Genomic DNA, 17,746 nt, shown 5'->3' with positions numbered 1-17,746 from the left:
CAGAATAAAGGGTGTTGGGCATTAGACAGACAGCCTGCCTCCTTTCATTATCACATAGTAGTTTTATAAAAGCCTGCAAAATGTAGTTTCAACATAATAACACTCTATCCTTTTGCGTAAAAAAAAAAAGTCACGATGCATTTTTTCACAAGTACTCTTAACCTTTGGATACATCAGCTTTTTATGAATGCTGGTGCTAAGAAAGGAGTTTTTATTTCAGTCACTTCATTAACCTTTTCCCAGTTCCTGTAATTATGTATGTGCATGTTTTGCTTCTGCCCCTTGATACGATTCATGTTAACCCCTTATCATAGTTTCCATATCTATATAAGTTGGGGGCATCACATTTTCACTTTCCCTTTTTAGTTTGTTTTATCTGAAACCCCTTTAGAATCTTGAATGGGTTTAACTGCTTTTGCAAGAAAGGGGTAAAAAAAGAGACACGGGGTCTTCAGGTTAAGGAGCGTTGGTGAATGGTCTTAACGTTGTCAACAGTTGTTATTGGGGAGTAAGTAGTTTGAGTGAAAACTGTTGACAGCAGGGTCTTTAGATTATCCAGAGTAACCTTCTGGAGAGATCATAGCTGTTCAGTTATAGATAGGAATGTCGGTTTGTCCATCACTTTGCTCAAGACAAGAAATATCTCAACAACTTGTAAACATATTGCCATAAAATGTGTCACAGACATTCATGGTGCCTCATCATTATGATTATACTGATACCCTGACTTTTGCCATTATAAATACATTTTATTTTTGTTTTGTTAATGACATTACCACCAGCCTCAGCTGGTCTTTTTGTTAGAACTAAATAGCAAATGTTGGCATGCTAATGTACTAAACCGCGAGAACAGTAGGCATTATACCTGACTACCATCAGCATCTTAACAATTTTATCGTGAGCAGGTACAAACCAACGCTGTAGCACATTCCTACTTTAATTTGGGTGAACTGACACTTTAAGCTTCAATAATGGTGTCAAAAATGTAAAGTCATACTCAAACAGGACATGCCAGGAAGCCTGGGAACCTTTTTTAAATGCATTCCACTCTGTAAAACGATCTGTTATTGGTATAGCTTATCTGCAGCATATGTTTGTATGTGTGTATGTATACAGATGTGTATGAGTATATGTATTTCTTGCATGTATGTATATGCATATGTATTACATGCATATACAGTATATTCATTTAACAATGTTCCTGCTAAATAATCGTGTGTACAAGGCTCACAGGCAGTGAATGTAGGGGATTATTTTAGTCGTTATTGTTTGTTTGTGTTTCTTGTCATTTCAATCAGTACAAACCACTGTCTCAATTGTATGCATACATTTTGCTTTCCATTTCTAAATGACAAACACTGATTATGCATGTTCAAAACTCAATACAAAGATTTTTTATCTGAAAAATGTAAAGTCAAGATAGCAGCCGTGATAGCTTCAGAGTGATTGTTAACTGCTGAATATTAATGCAGACAGTTGCTGTTCACATTGTGTTTGTGTAAGGGCACAATCTGTGTCACCACAAAACGTTTTCCCACTTACAGTAAACACAGCTTTTCCCGTGGGGTTAGACTCTCAGTACAACACAATCTCATCTCTAGAGCCCTTCACAGAGGAAACAGGCCTGCATCTCGGAAAACAGAGTTAAAAAGACTGTATTGACCCCCGTCTGATCAGAACCTTAGAGGTAGTCAAACTGAAGCAGAAAACAGAAGATGGGGGTTCGGTCAAACTTTTTTTGTCCTTGAGTACTGACCTGTATGTATACAGCACTGTGGTGCAAGGTTTCGGACCTTAAATGGATGAGAGTGTGACTCGTTTCTTCGCATGTCATTCGAGAGGGGTCGGTCCTTCATGTCCGCTGCTCTACAGTTCCATGTCCTGTACAAAGGAAAGGTCAAAGCAGTCACCTGACCTGGCAACCCTGGGGACCTTGCCCAATGGCCAGAGGTCAAAGTTAGACAGCTGGCCTTACTGCAGGGAATTGTAGTTCATCACTTCCTGGATTCATCCTACAGATGTACAGAAAAGCTATCTGTAGGTTACATGACGCACATGTTTACTGCGAAGGAAAACATGTTTACTGCTAAATCCATTGTGCTATAGATTCACATAAACTTGATATCCGGGAGGATTTCCTCTTTAACAGAACCCTCATTGATTCAGTTTGCAGAGGAATTGCAGCCTGGGATCAGTTTACCTTGTTACCTTGTCACACTATGTTCTGGTCTGATCGCCATGTGCATTTCCGCTCAGCCTCCCCTCCCTCTCGCCACCGCGCTGCCCGACAGAGCTCGCTTTGTCCCCATGGCCAGTCATCCAGTCCTAATATCCAGCCGTCACCGCGCTGGAGACGCGCTGCATGCTTTCAACGTGCACAGAGCTTTGAAGAAAGCTTGTGGCCTAGTAGTGACAACAAGTGGCTTTGAATAATAAGAATTAAAGCATTACATATTTTTATTATGACACCAGATAGTACAAATACATGTAAAAACACATTTGAGAATACCATGAAAATTATAAACACAAACAGCTAAAAAACAACCATGCCTAAATCAATCAACTGAAGGGTTGGGTTACAATCGAGTTGGCTTGATACTGAAAGTGCTTAAAGTAAAAAAAAGAGCAAACACATTCATATTTACCTGCATGCACCTAGCACTCAGGATTACATATCTCTTTAAATCATTTTCTTCCCATATTGTTATAAGTTCTGTGTACAAAACCGTTCCTGAGGAAACTCTTTACTAGGTAAGCTTAAAAATGACAACACATTTGTCCAAAACCTTTTGAATTCAAGCAATGTTAAAGAAGATTTGAAAAAGAACTGCAGTCTTACAAATGTGCAAGTACAAATGTAAAGAATACAGTGCTGTTTTCCAAATCTTACCCTCAGGTAAAATGGTAAACAGACGTTTGAAAAAGTGAGGAGCTTGAGTACAGTGTAATGATGTTTCAGGTAGAGAGATGCCATGCAAAGAGATACCATCAACTCAGAGAGCTGCTTCTATTGCATTAGCTAAAGGCACTGGTATCTTGATGGAAATAACTTCATTTTGCCCACTACCAGGCACATGAAATACAATTGCTAGCTGTTAGCGCAGCTGTGCAAGCCTGGTAACTGATGGAAAGTGACTCAGTTATGAATTGTAGCTAGTGGCCGCGCCTGTGCGCTCTTGAATATGTTATCATCTCTTCCGTGCGCTGGAGCATATTAATAAAGCACCTTACAGTTACACCGTCTAAACAGACCGTAAATCACTGCCCATTAATCCCACAGAGGCAGTAGGATGCTCGGCCCTCATCGGGGCAGGGGCCACCGCTTTGTGGCCGCCACAATTAACACATTAAACACTTCAATCCTGAACTGACGTGACAATCAGCTAGCGTAATGATTAATGAATGGCTAGTGTAGAGTGTGGGCCAGCCCTAGAAATCCAAAACAAGGGAAAGTTAATCAGGGTAATGATATGAAACCATCTGCATTAACATATCGTTGCCACTGACAATCGCAAAATCATGGAAAGACATTCAGAAATTGTTTTTAAGACATTATATCACAAAGTACAAACACTGTATAGTAAAAGGCACTCGTAAAAATATGAGAAGGTTTGAGCAACGTTTTTTTTTTTTTTTTTTATATTAAAGAGAGCTTCCTCTTCCCACAGCGCTATGCAGTGATGCTATCCTCTGTTTTGCCAATACACACGGTCAGTGGCTGAGTGTGATGCTGTGAATGGTGTTTGCTGAGATTTTGGCATCTGTTTCCTCCCCGCTGATCCTGAAGATCACACAGGTGTTGGGGGGGATGGTGGTGGTGGCGATCAGGGATTTGCCCAGCCAGCCCTGAGGTCCACGCTTGTACATTTTAACTGTCACCTGCAGAGAAAGACAGGAAAAGGAAATATAAATATGATAAAGGTTATAAGTGAGAGTCAGAACAGAAGAGGCTAATAAACAATACGCTGCTCTGGGATATCAGGGGCTCACGCTCGGGTCATAACCCTGACTGAGACCTCTGACTTGGCCCAGAGCTAAGCAGACACTCATGAGCTTCACATTTGACCTCTTCATGGACATGCTGTTGCTTAGTCTGGGCCTTGAAGACTGAAGGACCAGAATAAACCTACTGATCCCTCTTGGAAGGGACTGGGTTTTTTTAAAGGGTAAAAAATCTGTCAAACTTGAATTTTCACCATAGACTGTATATATAAAGATTTTTGCAGCTAATTAGGACAAAGCTGCCAAAACAAAACTGGCTTTATTTTGGTTGACAAGTAAAAGACAGTATGGTAATTCAACAATTCAAACAACTTTTTTTTTTAAATAATGTGTAGCAGGTAACTTTCATTGAAATGTAGTCCATAAAATGGTCTAGAAATAACTGGACATCTCTAAAAGGATCCAATTTTCAACCATATTTAAAACAGACTCTTACTAACATCGTCCTGCAAATGACCAAATGTATGTTTGACGGCTGCAATTAACATTGTTCTCATTACTGGTTCACTTGTCCATTATTTTCACAGCATGTTTAGTTTATTCTTTATCGGAAAAATTCCCGTCACAATTTCAAAAAAAGGCTTGTTGCATCCTACCGACAATCAAAAGACCAAAGATATTTAACCAGCATTTTTTACTACACTTGACTTTTGCTGATTAATCTTTTGTCTATTAACGTATTTAATCAATTATCTTCTATCAGATACACCGTGCTTTTTTAGGGTCCATTCTAGTTTGATAGTGTAGAAGGTCTACTACTGGTCAAATGTATCACGGGCTAAAGCTAGAACACATCACACCTCTTTTATACGAAGAAAATAAATGCAAGGTGATCCAGGAACCAATTAGTCATCCACAGAAATGGGATTAAAAAAAAATACAGAAATATTTTTCACAACTAAAACATCTAGTAGCTCTTTTGGAACAGTAATGCAAACGGTAGCGTGTAACAGAATACATATTAAATGAACCTTCTTCTCACTGTGAGCTCTTTTAATTCCCCTCTGTATCTTGAATGGAGTCATAGCTCTCTTGATTTTATGTAGGTTGTAGGGCATAATACGCTTTAACACTACATCAAAACTGCCTGTTATGTTTGAGCCTCACAATGGAAGCCTTAACTAGATTTAGACATGCAGGTAATTGAACCACATCCATTTCAAAAAGAATGCCTCGCCGCATCTCTTGTTTGGCTGCATTTACAGGGGATAACAGAGTATTACAGTGCCTTTTCACAGTTCCATTTTCTTTCACTTTAGCATTAGGCAATTTTTCAATTATGATTTTTTTCCATGTTCTTTCATCCCCGGCTCTCCATAATGTCTGGGCCTTTTAGTTAATGGTAGCGACAGTCGGAGCCCAGTGTATCGGCCCTTGTCCATTTTGCAGGTCATTGTGGAAGCCCAATAGGCCTTTTATTACGCCGACATCAAAAGGCAGATAAGCATTAGAGGTGGGGAGAATACCCTGCACTAGATATGTTCCCTCTTTCCTTTGTCTGCTATTGAAAGTGATCATTTTAATAGTGAAGAGGTTGGTGTATTTGGGGCTGATGGGAAGTGCGACACCCCTGACAGCCTACGAATATGAGCAAGTCGAAAACACAACACGAGCACACTCTCAACACCTGCACACTCTCGCTGCTAACCTAATTATCTGCAACAAAGGCCACCGCGATTTCAGACACACATCTTTCCAGCATTTACTTACTTATTACTGTGCATTAAAACAGGAGGAACAATTGTGTCTTATATTGCAGCCTTGGCCGAATGCCACATGGCTTGTATTACAATAGCATCAGACACTTCAGAATGAGTGTCTATTAATTTGGGATGCATGAAAAAATAGCTTCATGACAGCTGGTGGCAGGGAGGCGTACAAGCCAACACAAAGACATCAGAGAGGGATTATTCTAACAAATCATAGCCCAAAGTAGTAGTAATTAACTAATTTGACAGAACCAAAGTTGCCCTCTATGTGGAGCAGACATAATCATCATTATATTCAAACACGTGCAAAAAAAAAAAAATATTGTAGAGCAGCAGGAGAGACTCTGAAACACATACTGCCATGTGGGAAAGCTTCCATAAAACATTTACTTCCATTACGGCTGCACCTTCCTTTGGAATCCTTTATCCTTAATGGTGTCTTTTGAGAATACCTAAATCCTTTCTGAGAAAATTATGATTTTAAGGATATATTTTGCTAAATGTTATTTAAAGCCCTTTGCATGTATTGTTTTTCTGTAACATCATACAAAAGGCAAATCTTTGGTGATTACTTCTAGTTGTTATGAGCAAATTAAATCGTATTTGGTTGAAATTGCATTATTTTTAGATTATAGTGAAAATAGTATAGTAGAATATAATAAAATAACACGTATATTCACAACAGTCCACAATAAGAACAGGAACAGGTCAATTGTATGGAATCAAAAAAATAATAATATTGGGAATGATCCAATGAAACTTAGAGTTGAATAAAGGGTTGATTAGGTATTAGGTGACTAAGATTTTTTTAAATCAATTAGTAATTTCTTTATATTTTTTGATGCACGTTTCTCCAGATTTGTTGTTTAAATAAACGTATCGATCAGTCGACAACATTTTATGAGTATTTTTCAACTAAGAATTTATTTAGTTTTGGACAGCCCTTAACATTAAACCTTCAGAGACAAACAGGCTTGAATGCACAACTGTTACCAAGCAGAAAAGCTCCAGAGAAAATACTGCATTATTTGAAATCAAACCAGGTTTGATTTACTGCTACATTGACTGTGTTTTGTCAAATAAAGAAAGGAAGTATGCAACCGTCTTTGGCATGAAATCAAAGAGGGGAGTTCTGTGTGGTCTAGACAAGCTGCCTGCCAGGTGAAGGTGTGTCAGGAACAGGAACTGTCACTGCACGTCACCTCTCAGCCACTTGAGGCAAGTGTCTGAGGGAAAAGAAGATACTGTTTCTCAATTACAGCAGAAGAACAAAGCGTGAAGTAGCTGCTGACATTAAAACAACAACTTGCATCCTAAATATTAACCGCAAATAGATCAATAGAAACCAACTCACTTTTCACTGTGAATGTTACACAATTGTACAAGAAACAAAACAATGTTAAGCGCAGAATGTGTGAGTGTGTGTGTGTAACACTTAATGGGGAGCACAGGACCCTTGGGGCTAAGGTTAGGTGTCACACAAAGGGCTAAGAGCTCACCTAACGTGTCTACCCCTGATCCGCCTCTCACTTTCAGTGTCGGGGGGGTCGTGTGAATGACATCACTACTCACATTTCAACGGGACAAACTCTGTCTTCTTATTTACCGTCTGCTAATAGTCATAAATCCTGCCTTTGGTGCGCTGTTCACCTTTTACCCTCTCAACTCAAGACGACAGCTCATTCTAACATCTCCTCACAAACAGCTGATAGTGATCTCCTTAGCTCCTACCTGCAGGGATGCTTATGGCACTGATTCTCATATTTGGTCTCAGACATCCTTTCTATAATCTACTAAACTTGTCTCATGGACTTTGCATTTGGACCATAGATGTTACTGTTTAAGTATAAATCTGGTTATTTGCGATCAAAGACGTGACAGGTCTGACGAACGTGAATAATGTGAAGATCTGTGTAATTGGGTGGAGACGTGTCACCACCTGTGTGTATTGCCATTCACAAAGTTCAGATTCTTCCCCCTGATAAAGTCAAAGAAATCCCAGTGGGGTATCAGTCAGCGAGGGCCGTTACCTGGAGCCATGGGTGCCGTGTTTCAGGTGAACTCTGAGTGAGCGTAACGCCACACCGACTTCAGGCGACGGGCTCTTTGTTCCACACCGTGTCTCACCAGACACAGTAGAGAGGAACAGCGAGTTACACACCTCTGGTGCGGCAAAACACGTTTGTCGACGGGCCAAATGTGATGGAATCAGACCAATAGTAGTGTGCTGTCCTTTGGGATGGATTTAACAAGGCAATTAGGTGTGCGGTTTGGCCCACTGGGTGAATACATTAACAACCTGCAGAGAGAGGACACACTGGATAATCAGGAATTTTAAAGTTAGATTCTAGTTGGCAAAGCAATTGAAGATTTTTAAATTTTAAATTTCAATACGATTTATAAAAGATTTAAATCATTGCAAAGAATGGATCATTGCATCCTAAACTGCTGAAATAAGAAGAGGGTTTGCCTATCAATACATCTGTAGATTATTGGTTCATTTAACTGAGTAATTGTTTAGTGAATCGTCAAACAGCAACATTTTACAATGATTTAAGACAAGAATATTTGTTTTGGTATGACCGACTAATCTATTTATTAATTTAGCATATCAGAAAAAAAGAATCCCAGAATGCTATCAGCTCAATTACTGTGTTTGAAGAATGACTGACCTACTGTGGACCATCCATTAAGATGCCTAAACTTTGGTCTGGTGACATGAAATAACTGTCCATGTTAGTAACTACATTTGTCTAAAGCCATGAACACAGAACGTGGCTGGTTGAGTTGTAAACAGCCCCGTCTCTGCTTCCAACCCATTTGCCGCAGCTAACAGGAAGCCATTAAGACTCTCTGCAATAACCATTTACATCCAGCTCATTCACCCAGCTCCGACTTTATTTTCCATCCACATAAGTGCATTTTCTGTGAGAGGTTAAAATATGAATCCCCTCCTTTTTCTCCTCAATGGGTCTGGTTGTCTGGCTGACTTGAGAGGGCACAATCTATGACTGATTTAATTTGCTCTTTACGAACATCTCTAACAGCATTAGCCCCAGAGCATACACTGACTGCCCCCATCTGACTCCATTAACTCCCAAATCAGGTTTAAAGACCATATTGATGCCGTCCGTTATTAAGGGTGATTATCAAAACAACAGACAATGGGCCAAAGTGTCTGTTAACTAGTTTATCCATAATTTCACATAACTGTAACAGATGGCAGGGCTGTCAATTTAATACTGTATCTGCTGCACACAGCGGCCACACACTGTCTGGATATGCAGCAGATTAGCCTTCACATTAAAAGAACGATAGTCTGCTCACAGGTGGTCACAGGAAATGGAGCAAGCACACAAAACAAACTGCGATATTAAATGTCAAACATAGAAGTGCATCAATTTGGGATAAACAGTACGAACTTGCTAATTACCAGCTGGTGTTTTTAGCTGGGTCTTTTTTTGTAATAAAAAAGAAAGCCACAGATAAAAAATTCTAATGTCGCCGTTCAGTCCACTTCACCACCTTTATTCTCCTCAATTAACGAGAATGGCTTTTGAAACTGTAATTAAGTGTCTCTGCTCCACTCGGCCTCTTCATTATTCATGAATCTCTATTGATCATATCTTACAAGCTATACTGTGGGGATCACTGTAATATCCTGAATCCCCCAAACAAATAGCTGAGCTTCCCGAGTTCAAATTAACATCTTGGCCGGTGACCAAAGGAAAGTTTCTCTTAGATAATACATTTAGCATTTTATGCTTAATTGGATGATGTCAGAGACTCATTAAAATATGGTATGAAGCCTATATGGTCTTATTAAATGTACAATAGCAAAGGTCAGTAATTAAATATTATCGACTATTGAACTTCACTGAAGACTATTGTAAGAAACAGTTATTTTAATCACCGCTTAATCTGCACACCATTTGCATATTAATAATTGTGTCAATAAAATGTCAGGAAATAGGGAAACATGCTGATTTCAATTTCCAAAAGCACAAAGAAATATTCATACTGGTTGTTTCATCTAAATCACTGTTTAAAACTCAAAGGTATTCAGTATATGACAAAGAAAGGCATCTAATCTTCATGTTTGATGGTGCTGTAAGAGAATATATATTTTTTCTTGAAAAAGGATGAGATATTTTAGATATTTATAAACAGTTAATTATTGTAAAAAAAAACATTCATAAATATGATATGAGTACGGTCTTTCTTTTGTTTTTTTGCATAGTAAATTATAATGCATGTCGTATACAATGTAACCGTATAATCATACAACATTTGTGGGTATTACATAAAGTATTACCTACTGTGTGTCTTGCACAACTGTAGCTCATTCCACATTCAAAGGAATTATTTTGTAATGAATATTAATGGTATGGAGTTTTATTTTAAACATGTATTCAAATTTACTGAAACTCTATCTCCACCTGTGTTAAGTAGGAATGTGTAAAACATGAACTCTACTGGTTGATGTTTAACTAAATTAACAAAAGAGCACATGAAGAGCCCTTTAAAAATGACTGGTTTTACATGCTGGGTTATGAATTTGGAGGAAATGCATTGAGTCATCTTCAAATTGACAGATGCACAATCTCTCCACAGGACTCTTCACTGTGGCATAGTGCTCGAGTGAAAAAATAAATGTTACCAAGTTTAATCACACGCTATTACAAGGCAGCTTATATCATTGCCTTCCACTGTGTAAGTGCGGGTGTCTTCACTAGTTCATTACCGACACTTGTGATTCTGCAGCACCCTTCTCATGTGTAATTGCATGGTTAGCTTTCCTCTGTAGCTTCCTACACACACTCTGCTGAAAATTATTTCCAATTCCAGTTTTCTTTTCGAGAGCGACAGCAATTACAGAAATCTGAACATCCTGGTGATTTCCACACAATTTTTTTTTTTGTTGAAACTAATAGTTATTTCTTTCTGGGATGTTCTCCAGAATCTCATCTTTGGTACATAAATCATCCTTCCATCAAGTTTCAATTGGGTAATCGTTAATCTTAAACTATCAAATGTGGTGAAACAACTTTAAGTATCTTTTTCTTGGTTCACGTCTGTTAAACTAAAATGACTGTTGTTTCTGTGGCCAAAAAGCATCCTTTCAAGAACACAGCTTTCAGCCATGTTTATATCGGTTTGTTTGCTTAGGAAATTACATGAAGGCGCATACAAAAGCCAAATATGTGAATAACTAGTATAAATTCATTATAATCAATAGTAAGGGCTACTGCATATATTTTTATTTCAATGCCAAAATACGTTTTTTCTCTACATAAAAAAACTGAAAAGCTGCAGTGTCTACCAATATCATCCATTTAGACAGCAGAATGCGCAGGCTTTGTAAATGGCCAGCTCCTGGCCTTTTGTGTGCCTCCATTCATTATCACCACAAAGCGGTTGATGTCTCCCCTCTCTGCCTTCTCTGTGCTAAGCACCGAGCGCAGGTTGATGTCTCCCCTGTCTCCCTTCTCTGTGCTAAGCACCGAGCGCACATCACTGTCCATTACAGGCGTTGTACGCGTGCAGCCTGGGAGATGGCCCAACAGAGAGGAATGTTAAAGTTAAAGCAGAGTTAAATTAACAAGCTATACCTCCGTGTGGAATCTGCAGCCAGTGAGAGAGACAAGCAGTAGCTACGGTAACCGGGGTCTTGTTATTTGTTAGCCGGGATGTTGGGGGTGCATCCACAGGGTGGAGTAGTCATGTTACGCTCGTAGGAACTCAATTGTTGTCTCACAGCTATGCAATTAGTAGACACTCTATAGGCTCAACGTGAGCGACGAGACTTTTTTTTAAAAACACAGTGTCTCTACTTCTACTCCTGAATAAAGTGGATTATATAAACTGGTAGAAAGAGACCTCATGAAACATTCAAATTTCAGAATGGGAGACGACATGAAGATGAACAACGTTAGTAACCCGCACTTTAAATTATGACATAAAGATCTTTAGCTCTTTCTCTCTCTCCCTAACACACTCAGACACACACACACACACAAACCAAATGTAATTACTCCTCAATCCATACAAATTGAATGAAGCCAGAACCGCGGACTAAGAATATAGACCATAATTAATAAATTACAGCCACTCTACTCAATCATTCTCCACTTTGGGGACATGTAGACATCCCATTCTCCGCAGAGTAATTGACCGAGGAACAGAAAACACACCTTGTGCCTCCACGGTGGCTTTGTGGATGCATCTGCTGCCACCCTCTTTCAACCAAACAGACGCCTGAGTGAAACTGTGGGTCATATCGCAGATCTGCTATCCGGTGTGTTTACAAGTAACAAATCAAAAGCATGCATTATTTCGGGGCACTGAAAATACGCCTGGGGGAGCTATCGGGTTTCTTTGCCTCCCCCCCAAGCTTCCCCTCGCAGCTGCTACACACGAGCTAAGACCTTTTTTTTTTCTTAAGATGGAGTGGGTGACATTCAAGATCAAAGGAGTACATATTTTCCTTAATTTTTTAGTACAAATGCAATGGCAAAGTCCATGTTTTTTGGCGGTTATTACACCTAAATGCTTGGAGTCAATGGATAATGGGAAACACATAAAGTATTACCCCCTGTCTAATGTATTACCACATATTAAGCATGCTAAACAGAGACCTTATTTACCATATCCAAGTCACATTTCTTAGTAAAATATGGGGAGGGGGTTTTGCCTCACACTCCATTTACAAATACTTCTTTGAAAATAATATATTTTGTTGTCGCCGTGTGTGTCCCCTTGGGCTACAAAAGGGCCCGCTGGAGACTGTCTAATGATCGCTGGGTCATGTATCAAATACACAGCAGCTGGAGGCAGGAGGGGAGAGTACATACAGTCTGGATATTTGGGGTGGGGGGGTGGGGGTAAACTAAAGCCTGAGTGGAGTCTGTAAGGAAAGCCCAGACTGTTGGGGTCCTGATGGGTGGGTACGCAATCTGTAATGGATGCTGACCGGGGGTCGTACCCACTGGACCCAAGAGCTCTGACCTTTGACTGTCTAACAATTACTTCATTCAACAACTCATTTCCCTAACAAGCAGTACTGATTCACTGTTGCACCAGCAACAAAAAATAATGTTTGTGAAGGATTTAAAATATCACCAAAAGCAGTTATAATTTTGTGTGAATATTATAAGCACTGTGATTCAACCACTGTGACATACTGTAGTCAGTTAAGATTTCCTTTTATGCTACCAGATGAGACACCGTGCAACTAATTAGCCGAATCATTACCTCACAAAAACATAAACAATAATTATCAACCGACCTGATAATATGGAGAGCTCAAATGATGCTTATTCACATTCAATGACTTGATTCAATCAATGAGCTAATGAGGACCTCGCAGGCAGAGAGAGTGACTTCTCTCAATAACAAACTGAAGAGTTAGGGTAGTAATTAACACCGGAGCGTTAATTTCAAATTAACTGACAGAGCTTAAGCACTAGAGCAAAACATGTTTTTAAAACATTAAAAAAAGGCACATCCTGCTTTTTATTATGAAAATAAAATCAGTCTAATTGCTTGACTTCTTAATAAATATAACCTACAATTATTTGGTCTTAACATTCATAACATAATTTGATACTGTAATACCGTAGATTCTATGAAATGTCTCATGACCTAAATTGTATTGTGATCATTTCATTTTATTTATATACACAGTAATATCTTGAAAATAGCTTTAATTTTTTTTTCCCCATAACATTTGAATGACTGTAATGTTCTGCAATCTTTTGCAATACTCAACCCTGTGATTCTCCAGTCTCAACCATAGGTCTCAACAAGAGGGGGATTCCTGAAAGCTGAGACAGTCATAAAGTAATACTGCCACCTGCTGGACCTTTGGTTCATATTATTACTTAAAGCCGTAAATGCAGCACTAATCTCTCATTTACAGACGGCCCTTCTGGTCCTGATAGCCCTTCAGAGTGGACTGACCTGTGGAGCGTGTCCCAGCAGGGCCCACAGCGAATCAGCCGACAGGGTCTTGAGTCTGGAAAACTCCAGCGTGTCTGTCTCCTGCCGGTTGAGAGCGATGTACTGGCAGCCCTGGAAGTCTCCTTTCAGCTGCTCGCCACAGTGCAGGCGCAACAGATCCCACGTCCCCACCCTCCTCAGGACCTCCCGCACCGACTCCATCTGCCTGTACGACAGATGACCTGCAGGACAACACACAACATAACAGAAGTTGACCTAGCATTCCTGTCAGAAACGGGATTATGTAATCCTATTCTGTGGTGAAATTCATTATAATGTTAAAAAAAATCCAATATCACAAAGTCGGGTTATTGAGTACTCAAAGTGTTTTTTATCAATGAAACAAATGTTTTATGTCGGCAAGATCATTTTCGTATTTTGGGGGAATTTTGTTGTCTTTTCTCAAAGGGTCAAGAGAAAATAAATGATATGAAATGATTAGAGATGAATGGGATGACATGCAACAAATGCTACCTGAAAATGTAAACCAGGGAACAATTAGATTAATGGTCAGCACCTTGTTTCAAAGACTATATATCGTTTTATTTTCGAGACAAGATTAGGTGGGCCACTGCTCTACAATAAAAAATATGCTTATACAAAGTGGATTAGTATTGAAAACATGCAAATTCAACAACTTTTCTTTATACCTACACAGCAGTCCTTTTCATTCTGTCTAAGTTTAAAACCATCTGATTTAAAAACAAGCATCCACTAGCAGATTACTTCAGTATTAGAACATATATTAAATCCCTTTAAGTATTCATGTTTATCTTTTAGCAAACCACTCACCAGAGAGCCAGGATGGAGTCAGAGAGTCGGACATCCAGGCCATGTAGCCCGCCCTGAAAGATCTGAGGAAGTTGTCTATTTGGCTTTGGAGGACCAGCTCCCTCTTCTTCCTCAGCTCCTCGTCCAGCTCGCAGTCTGGGGAGAGGAAGATAACCCTGGGGAAGAAGAGGCTTTGGTGCACTGACACTCCACTTCGCTTCAAATGGCCACAGAAGTTAGCCGTCTTGGTCTACAGAGGAAGAGTTTAGGAATGCAAGTTATGCAGCTGTTATTCATAAATGTTCTGCTGATAGTTTAATTGGCTAATTATATAACTCCAGGACTATATTCACCCAGAAAAGACACATTTGCCATATTGTTTATACAGGTTGCCTCTGTGCTTAACAAATATATAATTACCTAGAGACACACAAATGCAGATGTCTAATCCTAAGTGTCTAAAGAGACCCACTAAATTATACAACTTTTAATTAGCACATACGTTGGAGCTGTATCTGCTTTGTGTTGATTATTGAAGTTAATATGTCCAATTCAAGCAGAACTCTTTAAATAATGCAGTGTGTGTTTGCCATCAGACTCTTCTGTCAAGCTCCCAGTCTAAATTGAGCATCTATAGAGATGGAAATGAATGACTCCTAACAGACCCAAGCACATAAGGTGACAGCTGTGTTTAGGCACCTGCCTGCTTTCACCCCCCCACATCCACCCCCCTTTCAGCATAATTATAGCCTTTCAAATGAAGAGCAACCACTTGGGAAGTTTAGGAAGCCTCGCTGTAGTGTTTGAAATTTCCATATAAATTGTTGTGGTGACTCAGAATCTCTTCACCAGGCTGGAGTTCGGATGAAAACAATGTCCCGGACAATTGGTTGGACCTTGGACACAAGTGTGCCAGACAGTTTGACATTTAGGTTTTCACGATGGCATTTCAACGTTACAGCTGAATTTTGTTTTACCTTGATAGCTTTGAGGGGATCCTCAATCTGCTCAATGCAGGTATTGGTTATGTTTTGGTCCTCTTCCTTCACTTGCAAATGCCAGTTCTGGTTGTGAGCGGACACTGTGCCTCTCCAGGGTTTCACATCTATGCAGAAGATCCCCTGGCCTTAATGAAAAGAAGACAAGCGAAGATTTAAAGACTCAGCGTAATAGTATAAAACCAGATAATGTAGCTAATACTTTTCTTAAGGCCTCAAGGCAAAATTGATTAAATCTTACATCACATATCATCTTATATAACCACAGTGATATGTATTGTGATATTGCTAGATGTATGAATGGCTAGAGTGGAGTTAGCACAGAACAATATGAACCGTCTTAAATAAAGTGACCTTTTACAGCTTAACCTCGGAAATAGATAATGTTGCGATCACATTTGTCAAACTTTCCAACTAATCTGTGAAAAGAAAATAATACAATTAAGGACGTCTGAATTCCATTTAGCTACTTTAGTTCAAGCATTGTAAGTCGCTTGTTGGTACACTGTCATGGCTTACAGGGGCATTGAATATAGCAGAGCCATCAATAATGGTACAAGTAGCTTTTTTTTTTACTTTGATATAATGTTTGCTGTGAAAAAACGCTTCACTGCACTTCACAACATTCATTTTGATTCCTATACCACAATATCAGTATTATAGATTTGTTGCACAGATGTATCATGTAATGCCATTTTTTATTCTAGATACCAACCTGTGAGGATAACAATGTTTATGTCATCTTTGGCAGACTGCAGCTTGTCAGGGATACGCAGATTGCAGTAAACATCTTCCTTTCTTATTCCAGTGAGTTTTCTACAGTGAATACATAGAAAAAGGAAATAAGTTATTGGGTTATTTTCTGTAACACTTTTTAAAGCTTCATATCATTTTTTTATATTGGCCACTAAGGGGCAGTGGAACAAGCTATCATCATAAAATGTACATTTTATGACATTTTTTGTGTTACAAAACTGTTGGCATTTCCAACAGACATAAAACATTTTGATTGCAATATCTGGCTCTTTAGCTACTCAATTCTCAACTATGTTCACCAGCTAAACTGTGTCTGTCGGCTGTTAAATACTGGTCAGGTAGTGTACGACAGCAGGATTATCAGGTTTAATGAGAATAGAAAAGCAAGGTGGCAGCTGTAAAATAAAAAACAATATGGTAAAACACTGAAGAGGTAAATGGAACTCCCTGTGGTTTCATCAAAACTTCAAACATCCCTTTCAAATGATACATTCTTCATATACAAATATGTATTTACTAATGCAGTTATAATGTCCAAAGGACTTACCTGACATGTTGAATAAAGTCAGGTAGTTTAGGTGTCCGGTGTGGGCTCTGGTCCTGGACACTTTCAGGAGATTTGGAGATGATATGGGTAAACAGGCTTCCAAGCTGAGACATTATATTCTTTATCTGAAAAAATTAAATATATATTATGACATTTAACTGACTAAGCAGTTTGACTAAGAGAGAAAATAGGCCTATCCAGAGAAAGAACATACACACTGAAGGAAATAAATAGCTGTAAATGTTTGGATTCCATTAGTTACCTACTGCAGGACTTGAATGTCAACAGTGTTTAGAACATGGTGTTCTATTAACATACAAGGAGTTTAACTATAAACACCATCAGCATTGTTGTTATGTTATGCTTTAACAGCCTCCTGAAAGCATGCTAACTGCTACATTGCTACTTGTTACATCTTTGTTGACAACATATGAACGCTGTAATTTGAAGTTGAGGACACTGTGGAGAGAACAAAGAACAAAAGACATGCCTGGCACGAGCTCTGAAACACAAACAATACATACTGAGGAAGTCTCGCGCCGTTCAAGAGCAAAGATGAGGCAGTTCAGCTCGACATTTTACACGACGTTAACGTACTTCTACTGGTCTTTTTCTCAATGATGAGCAATGTAACTCTATGAAGGAAAGCTGTTTCACAATTCCACCGCCCCCCCTTTCTCTCCAGCTGCACTTCCAGCGTTCCTGGAAGACGTAAACAACATACCACGTGCACCACCTGCAGCATCATGTTACGACATGACGTCTGGACACGTCACTCGTCCCAGCAGTGTTTTTGGATGCATTTAGGGAACAATTCCTGTTATTTCCATGTGATGTCCAGCTGATGCTTTGGACTGAGAATCTATTTGACAAGATGTTATGGAAAGAAATACAGTACAACAACACCACAGTGGATACATAATCCACAAATAAGCTACATGTGATATGCATGTAAACAAGAA

General features: G+C 39.2%; 1 protein-coding gene across 1 annotated transcript; it reads right to left on the bottom strand.

Moving 5' to 3' along the window:
* Positions 1–3,010: 3,010 nt before the first annotated feature.
* LOC104942008 (uncharacterized) lies at positions 3,011–17,513 on the bottom strand. The gene is made up of 7 exons (XM_010767193.1): positions 17,309–17,513; positions 16,785–16,909; positions 16,197–16,297; positions 15,461–15,609; positions 14,505–14,733; positions 13,674–13,894; positions 3,011–3,879 (listed from the first exon to the last, which is right to left on the bottom strand). Exons 2-7 carry the CDS (start codon positions 16,895–16,897, stop codon positions 3,712–3,714), a joined length of 981 nt encoding a protein of 326 aa, XP_010765495.1. The 5' UTR covers positions 16,898–16,909; positions 17,309–17,513; the 3' UTR covers positions 3,011–3,711.
* Positions 17,514–17,746: the final 233 nt, after the last annotated feature.

Source organism: Notothenia coriiceps, unplaced genomic scaffold, assembly GCF_000735185.1.
Source record: "Notothenia coriiceps isolate Sejong01 unplaced genomic scaffold, NC01 NC01_scaffold00004100, whole genome shotgun sequence".
Taxonomy (NCBI): domain Eukaryota; kingdom Metazoa; phylum Chordata; class Actinopteri; order Perciformes; family Nototheniidae; genus Notothenia; species Notothenia coriiceps.
This window is presented reverse-complemented; position numbering and strand designations above follow the sequence as displayed.

Bases quoted from the DNA above. Each gene is read 5' to 3' on its own strand.
- LOC104942008 (XM_010767193.1), bottom strand. From the start codon at position 16,897: ATGTCTCAGCTTGGAAGCCTGTTTACCCATATCATCTCCAAATCTCCT. The intron at 16,298-16,784 runs GTAAGTCCTTTG...TATTCACTGTAG, and splicing joins GACTTTATTCAACATGTCAG to AAAACTCACTGGAATAAGAA. The intron at 13,895-14,504 runs GTGAGTGGTTTG...GTTGTCCTGCAG, and splicing joins GACTCCATCCTGGCTCTCTG to GTCATCTGTCGTACAGGCAG.